The sequence below is a fragment of the Hemibagrus wyckioides genome, linkage group LG19, assembly GCF_019097595.1.
Source record: "Hemibagrus wyckioides isolate EC202008001 linkage group LG19, SWU_Hwy_1.0, whole genome shotgun sequence".
NCBI lineage: Eukaryota > Metazoa > Chordata > Actinopteri > Siluriformes > Bagridae > Hemibagrus > Hemibagrus wyckioides.
In genome coordinates, this window is record NC_080728.1 from 2,581,046 (window position 1) to 2,589,225 (window position 8,180).

The following is an 8,180-nucleotide window of genomic DNA, read 5'->3' on the forward strand; positions in this document are numbered from 1 at the left end:
TTCCATTTTTAATGGAATGAGAGATTGTCAAGTTTAATGTCTGACTGGTGTTTGTCATACAGTAATAAACACAACTGCAGTTGTTGGCACACTGGTGTTTTACACTTCATCTTATTTTAGTCCTTAATTAAATCCACACTGAGATTTTTAACATTTTAATTTTGAACAAATTTTTAAGATTGTTTAACTCGTCTGTGTATTTCCCTTTCTCAGAGGCAACAAAGATCACTTTAGGTCCATTAGATGTGGAGGTGGCTGTGGGTGACAATACAATCCTGCAGTGCTCTGCTTCATATGACCCCACCTTTGATATCACCTTCATCTGGTCAATGGACACATACATTATCAACTTTGCCACTGATTATGAGCACTATGAGCAGCTGATGGTGAGAATGAAAGAAATTCTCACTTTATCATGGATCACAGTGCTTTATCCTAAAAAAATATTATGAACACTATTTTTTAGCTATAATTTAATTTTAATTGGTTTTTTTAAGATTAAACTAAATTGTTGACTAGACTCTGATGCATGGATGTCACTACAGATTATACACTTTACATAAGTAAATCTGTGTGTAATGTCTTATTGCTATTAATTTACATATTTATGGATTTGTATATAGGATCAAGAGTCCAGTGGACATCTGCTGATTAAAAACATTCAAGTTGGCCACGCAGGGCACTACACCTGTACAGCACAGACAATTGTTGACAATGCCACTGCTTCTGCTAATGTCAATGTCAAAGGTTAGTCCTAAATGATGATCCTGTTAATAAAATTAATAAATACATAAAAGAATGATTTAAATGCAATATCAATGTCATGTCATACCACAAATATACAGTAATTCTAATATACAGTAAACATTATAAACTTTAATATATTTCCTAGATATGTTTTAAGGATTCTTTTGTTATTGTTTGTGATCTAAAAACCCTATTGATCTGTTAGAAGTACTTTTTATTAAGTTAGTAACGTTGGTACAGTTATACAGGAATGACAATGCCAATTCTGTTGTTTTCGCTATACACTAAAGGTTTGAGATCAGACTGGACATAGTAGATGAAGCCATAAGGCAGAGGAAAGAAGTTAAAGAAGGCTGTTGACAGGCCCTGCAGATCTCCTACTCATTTGAGTAAAGCTAATGTTAGTTGAAAGAGCTTCTTTTAAAGTTTTAGAGTAACTTCTCTGAGGCTGAATATAAGGGCTCAAAATGAGTTTTTATAACCTTTCCAGGACTAGGGAAAGGTACAAATATGGAACTTGTGGCTTGCATATAAACCTTAGCCACCTGGAGCCACACAAAAAGTAAGAAACTAGAGGTTGACTCCAACAGAAGCTCCAACAATGGGTACGTGGATGGCAGAAAGAGCAGCTAAATATACCCTAAGGGTAGTAGGGGCTAACCCTGCTGCAGCACTGCACCAAATGAGCAGTGGACTGGTTTCAAGTCATGTTGTTTGCACTACAACACAAAGAGCTGTTTGTTTCCTTGTGGAGGGAGTTCTGAAACTCGGAACTGTCTCAATGACCCCTGCACTTGAGACAGAAGGTCTCTCGACAGAATTGCCATCTAGGAGACATACTAGGTCTGAAAACCAGACTCAAGCTGGCGAGCAGGGAGCCACCAATAACGGGTAGACTTGTGAACCCTTGCTAGAACTCCAAGGAGCAGAGCTATCAAAGGAAAGGCATAAAGATGAAACCTTGGTCATGTCTGTACCATGACATCCACTCCCTGTGGAGCTGGAGGTGTGACAGTGAGCCAGATGGGACAGTGGGCCGAGTCCTCAGAGGCGAACAAGTCTGCTTCCTCTAGGCCATACCTTTGCTATATGGACTCCACCACATTTTGTGGGTTGTGTTGCCATTTCCCAGGCCTCTGCCCCTGCTTTGACATGATGCCTGTCCCCAAGATTGCATGCCTTGAATGTAAATTGCCCTCAAGAAAAGCAGTTTGCTTTCTTCCAAGAGCAGGATTTCCTGCAACTGCCTGAAAAGGAGATGTGAACACAGTCCATCTTGATGGTTAATTTAAGAGACCACCCTAGTGTTGACCATGCAAACCAACACATGGTAGCCCTTCAGTTGTGGTAGGAAGTGCTTCAATGCTAGGAACACTACCCACATTGTGTGTGCCACAAAAGCTAAGGGCCATATTGAAATATTCTTATAAGCCATATTGAAATACGCAGTCCCGCCTGCATATGTTGCTGCCATTAATCCCAGCATTCTGAAGGACTGATGAATCTTGGCTTAGACTGATGCCATGCATAGCAGCAAGGATTGAATCTACCCATACAGGAGACAACTGCTACATTGTGGCCAAATCAAATAGCACCCCTAGAAAAATGGTTCTTGTGGGATATAGCACATTTTTCTCAAGGTTCAACCTGAGCTTTAAACCTGATGTGGGCAAGCATGACGTCTCAATGCTGTGCTGCCAACTCTTTCATTTGAGCTAGGATGAGCCAGGAATGTGTATGCAATGCTCTATAATATCATATGCATAAGTATAAGAAAATTTCTTTTCATGTATCAGGTAAGCCTGGTCCTCCTGGAGGGGTGCGTGTGGAGGAGATCAGAGACACATCAGTGAAGTTGGTTTGGAGTCTGGGCTCAGATCATGGTAGTCCACTCACCCAGCACATTGTACAAACCAGAGACTTCTTCTCTCTAGACCCAGAGGACTGGAAAACCGCAGTGACATGTACGTCCACCAGAAGAGGACACCACAGAATTTTATAGACCAATTCATATATGTATAAAATAAAATGCACTGCAAGCTCTTTCTTTAGACAGTTCCAGTTACAGTGTCACATGGTGCTACTATATACTTTTCCCACAATTGATGTATTTGGTATTGCTCCATTCAGAAGCTTAATGTTAATTTCTAGGAATGTACACAAGTGGTGCAACAAAGGCAACAGGATCTATTCCACAGCCATATCTCATACATCAGGGATACTAGAGGCATTTTATTGTTATTTAGGAAGAGCTGAAACTTTTGAATCAATGATACAAGATAGTTCTTACAAAATATGTATTTACATAATGATTTAAAGAATTTACTGAATTAGATATATTAATATAACATCTGTCTTGTTTAGCCCCTATGTTTTTGGATGGGAAAGCTGAGGCTGCCAAGGTCATTGAACTGTATCCTTGGATGGAGTATGAATTTCGGGTATATGCCATCAATGATCTGGGAGAAGGAGAGTGCAGTGTGCCCTCCATCAAAATTAAAACCTGGGATGCCAGTGAGTTTACATGTGCTGATTTATGCTACTTAATATAGACTGACTTTTATGTCATTGTTTTGACTATTTTCATAATAAAACGTGTGCTAATGATTTAAGGTTAACCAGCTTTGTTTACCTACAGTTCCCACCATGGCTCCCACTGATGTAAATGGTTACATAGGCTTGAACGGAGAGCTCATAGTGACTTGGACAGTAAGTCTAATTATTTTTCTGAATAAACTAAAGCATGTATTTCTTTTAATAACCGCTGTCAGTCTTTATTATTCCTCATAAAAATACTCAGTGGTCTTGCCATATTAATATTTACAGCATGCTCTCGTGCCTTTTCCCAGCCTATGAAGCCCCAGTACTTTTTTGGTAAAAAGTTTGGCTATACAGTAGGTTTCAAGTACCATGAAGACGACACATTGATGTGGTCAACAGTGGCTGATCCAGAGGCGAGGCGCTATGTCTACAAGGATGGCATTATACCCAACTCTGAGATACAAATCAAAGTGAAAGGTTACAACAACAAAGGAGAGGGACCATTCAGCCAGATCAAAGTGGTATACGCATCTGAAAGTGGTGAGGCTCCTTAGCTGTAACAAGAAACATGATAATAAAATGATCATTTACTGCTTATATAAGGATATTTCTGGATGTTGCGCCAAGAAATCTTGATATATATCCACAAAATACATTGTTGTGAGACCCTTTTTTACAGTCATTGTTAGATAAATGTTTGATTAGCCATGCTACATTTTTGCAGCTCCCACAGAGGCACCGCTAGATGTTTATGCCCGCCAGGTTACTTCCACTGAGGCGCTAGTGTGGTGGCTACCTGTTTATCAAGTTCCTCCTCACTGGGTGGATGGCTACCAGGTCAGTCCTCAAAAACACACAGCTCTTTTCTAGTTCTCAAAATAATTACTCATAATACAGCTTATAATCTGAATAAATAAACATGATTAAGTATGAGTACTTGGTTTTGGTTGAGAATGAGAGTTGCCAAAGTTTTGTGCTTGCTTCAATCCCTTTAAGGAAAATTTGAAAACACCAAATACATTTGCCTTCCAAAAAGTTTCCTTTGAATTCAGAAGCAGTATCACTGGTTATGTGCTATCCCTCGTTTTCTGTGATCTTGACTTCTGACTGCATGCTACTGGCCACCTAAGACTGAAAGCTTTCTAGCCTGTTTGAGCAACTTGATGTCTCAATGCACACCTTAACATGTGGGTTAAACCAACCCCGAGTGCAGTTAACATTCTTATATTTTAAGCTCATTTTATGGTTCTTATGGCTGTGTCTGCTTCCTGTTCAGATACGCTACTGGAGGAAATATGATGACAATGAGGCAGCAGCCTCTCGTGTTCTGGTCCACAGCTCAGTTAACCAGACTCGTTTGGAGAACATGCGACCTGACTCACACTACCTTATTGAAGTGCGCGCATACAACGGAGCTGGACTTGGTCCACCCAGTGAGCACTGTGAGATGTTTACCAGGAGACCACGTAAGCATATAATTAAATCCTTGGGTATTTATACACAATGTAAATGTAATATATTCATTTTAAAATGATTTACAGTGAAGTCAGTGACGCACTTTAAGAATGGTTTAAAAATTTAACATCATAACAACATTGTGATCAGTGCCAGGTGAAGTGAATAAGACTGATCTCTTTATCATGGCACCTGTTAGTGGGTGGGATATATTAGACAGCAAGTGAACATTTTTTCCTTGATGTGTTAGAAGCAGGAAAAATGGGCAAGTGTAAGGATCTGAGCGAGTTTAATGAAGGGACAAATTGTGATGGCTAGACCACTGGATCAGAGTATCTCCAAAACTGCAGCTCTTGTGGGGTGTTCCCGGTCTGCAGTGGTCAGTATCTATCAAAAGTGGTCCAAGGAAGGAACAGTGGAGAACTGGTGGCAGGGTCAAGGCTCATTGATGCATGTGGGGAGCGAAGGCTGACCCATGTGATCCGATCCAACATATGAGCTACTGTTGCTCAAATTGCTGAAGAAGTTAATGCTGGTTCTGATAGAAAGGGGTCAGAATACACAGTGCATCACAGCAGGTGGTCATATTGTTATGCCTGATTAGTGTATAAGCTGGTAAACATAGCTTGTTCATTATATGAATATACACTGCCTGGCCATAAAAAATTGCCACCTGGATTTAACTAAGCAAATAACTTAAAAGAGCCAACCATTGGATAATTACTGCAGATTAATAGTTTTCATCTGGCAACAAATTATTTAACCCTAACATGTCAAAGCCAGGCTCAGATTCATCAGGCTCAGATTGTGTAAGAGAATGTAAACATGAAGACAACATTTTCACACATGGATTGGTCACCAATGAGTCCAGACCTTAACCTCATTGAGAATCTTTGGGATGTGCTGGAAAAGACTTGACGCACCGCTCCGACTCTCCCATCATCAGTACTAGATCTCAACGAGAAATTAATGCAATTCTGGAAGGAAATAAATGTTGTGATACTGGATAAGCTTATCAAAATTATGCCACAGTGAATGTGTGGCATAATCAAAGCAAAAGGCATTCCTAAGAAATATTAGAGTGTGTGACTTGTACTGGCCAGGCAGTGTATAAATATACATGCTGTTAGTCACTCATGATTCCTTCATCATGAATACTATATCATTTCTATGTCAAAAATAGCCCTGTCATATCTAACCAAGGCTTACAGCATATATTGTGTCCTTGGACTCAACTGCACATAATACAAATGCCTGTGTCTTTACAATTTTGGATTTTTCCAGCTCCCAGTCGACGACTACGAGTGTACAAATATGTCAGCTTTACACGCAAATGGCTGTATATCTACTGGGATCACATCTACAACTACTGGAATGAATCCTATGTGGAGGGGTACAAGGTGGGTATTACTTTAGTGTCAGAGTAACCCCATTGTCCACCTCTTAGAACCTCAACTATATTCACTAACAATCACAAACATTCATTAGTCACTTCAGTTTTGGAGACCAGCAGGTCCATCACTTTCATTTTATTTCTGATGTGCAGTGAGGGGAATTAAATATTGGGACACTTCTGTTTTTGTCATTTATCAAAACTGCTGCAAATATTCTATCTTTTAAATTTCTATTTATGAATATGAACAAAAAAGTATTTTAAAAATGATATTTAAAAAAATAAATTGATAGGGGAAAAGTATTTAGGAGGAAAAAAAAAAAAAAAAAGGACCAATTAGAAGTCAAATGAAATTGGTCATTTGCCTTCTCAGCTATTCTATAACTGGGTGTCTGTTATTACTTTATTATGCTGCTTACAAGTAAGCAAATACAAGGGCTAGAGTTGATTACAAGTGTGGCATTTACATTTAGAATCTGTTGCTGTTAATGTGAAGTCCAAAGAGACACTAACACTGAAAAGATCTATCAAATAAAGACCAGATTTAGTACAGAACCTGTACAGTTCTAGACGTGACTGCTAACAAAAGCAGCAAGATGAATTCATGTTTCAAATCTCATGGTTGATGTGGTATGGATGCTTCAAAGTACAGATGGGCAATGACCCATAGCAAAGAAGTGGAATGTTCAGCAGTGGCCAAAACAATCTGAATCCAACCAAGCACCTTCATTTACTGAAGGTTTCACTAAGAATCCCAGCATTAATAAGATGCTAGCTAGTATTGGATCATAGACCATTGTGCATTTCTTTTGGTTAGTATTGAATCTTCCTCTCTTTATAAAAATTGGTCTTGTTACTAAAGTGTTTTTTTAGTTGTTGTAGCAAGCCAAATTTGTTCATGTTGCCCTGAAGCAACACAGTATAATAGAGGGCTACTGAAACTATTGTAGCCCTTGATGTAGTGTCCATACTTCATCTTTCTGGCTTTTTAGATATTGTTTAGGAAGGAAGGGGAGCGCTATGGGAAACTGTACACCACCGGCAGGCACTACATTGACTTCCCCATGCCTGAGACAGGTGATTATGTGATAGAGATACGGGCTCGCTGTGAAGGAGGAGATGGCCCTATATCACAGATACAAGTGCAAGGTATGCTGAGAATGCTTTTGTAACTTGTGTTTTCATTTTTTCACTCTCATTTACATGTATTCAAAAGATAAACACATATGTTCAATTACTACCAATATGTTCTTGAATTTTGAATGTTAAAGCTCTTTTAAAGTTCTCTGCCATACGTTTCGACATACAGACTACTTTACCTTGATCTCTGAAACAATTCTGTAACCATTCCACTTTTTGTGTCTTTTCTCTTATGTTGTCATAGGTGCTGCCATCCTGAACTCTAGGCCTCTTTCTGCTGTAGCTCTGCTACTGCTGGTGTTGGTCTGCATGAGCCTTTAGGAGACGTTTGCTAGTTGAGTCAAAAAGAGTGAAGGAAATCCCAAAACCTCCTCCCAGTGTCGTTTCATTATACAAGTATTTGTATGCTGTATAACCTTCCTAATGTGTAGATCAAAATGAAACCAGTATTAAAACCAGACTAGAGTTAGAGATGTGTCCACATGATCTAAAGAAAACAACACAGTAGGTATAAGACTATTTGCATTATTTATAATTGGATTATTTATTTAGTCAAAAAAATTGTTTTTAAAACCAGTAAAATTCTTATTTTAATTTATTGTTTCATATGTTTCTTTTTAATTTTGTTCATGTGGCTATCATTATATAATGCTGTACATATAAAAAAATAATAATAATAATAATAAGAAGAAGAAAATATAGGATAAAAATAGGATATAAATTTCATCCAATTAAGTTGCTGGTTTTATTGGATGATCACTTTAAACTCCTATCACATTTTCATAAACTGGAAAAGGACAACCTATAATTGAAGATTTGCCTAATGCCTGTTAGCTGCAAGACAATGTCACATAGAAGCAAGAAGAATTGTGTTTTTAATTATTAGAATCTATTATAATCTGCA

At 38.4% G+C, this 8,180-nt stretch overlaps 1 protein-coding gene across 5 annotated transcripts in view; it reads left to right on the plus strand.

Annotated features, from left to right (window-relative positions):
• The window catches only part of cntn1b (contactin 1b), a 28,361-nt gene extending 20,491 nt beyond the window's left edge, over positions 1 to 7,870 (plus strand). For 4 of the 5 annotated variants that reach the window (XM_058416549.1, XM_058416550.1, XM_058416551.1 and 1 more), the window contains exons 15-25: positions 214 to 386; positions 624 to 747; positions 2,544 to 2,711; positions 3,112 to 3,261; positions 3,386 to 3,456; positions 3,597 to 3,828; positions 4,013 to 4,125; positions 4,565 to 4,754; positions 6,028 to 6,143; positions 7,129 to 7,285; positions 7,521 to 7,870. In XM_058416549.1, coding sequence (XP_058272532.1) covers positions 214 to 386; positions 624 to 747; positions 2,544 to 2,711; positions 3,112 to 3,261; positions 3,386 to 3,456; positions 3,597 to 3,828; positions 4,013 to 4,125; positions 4,565 to 4,754; positions 6,028 to 6,143; positions 7,129 to 7,285; positions 7,521 to 7,597 — 1,571 coding nt within the window. In that variant the 3' untranslated portion in view covers positions 7,598 to 7,870. Of the gene's footprint in view, positions 1 to 213; positions 387 to 623; positions 753 to 2,543; positions 2,712 to 3,111; positions 3,262 to 3,385; positions 3,457 to 3,596; positions 3,829 to 4,012; positions 4,126 to 4,564; positions 4,755 to 6,027; positions 6,144 to 7,128; positions 7,286 to 7,520 lie in introns of those variants that run through there. The other variant, XM_058416553.1, reaches the window with a different exon arrangement.
• Positions 7,871 to 8,180: the final 310 nt, after the last annotated feature.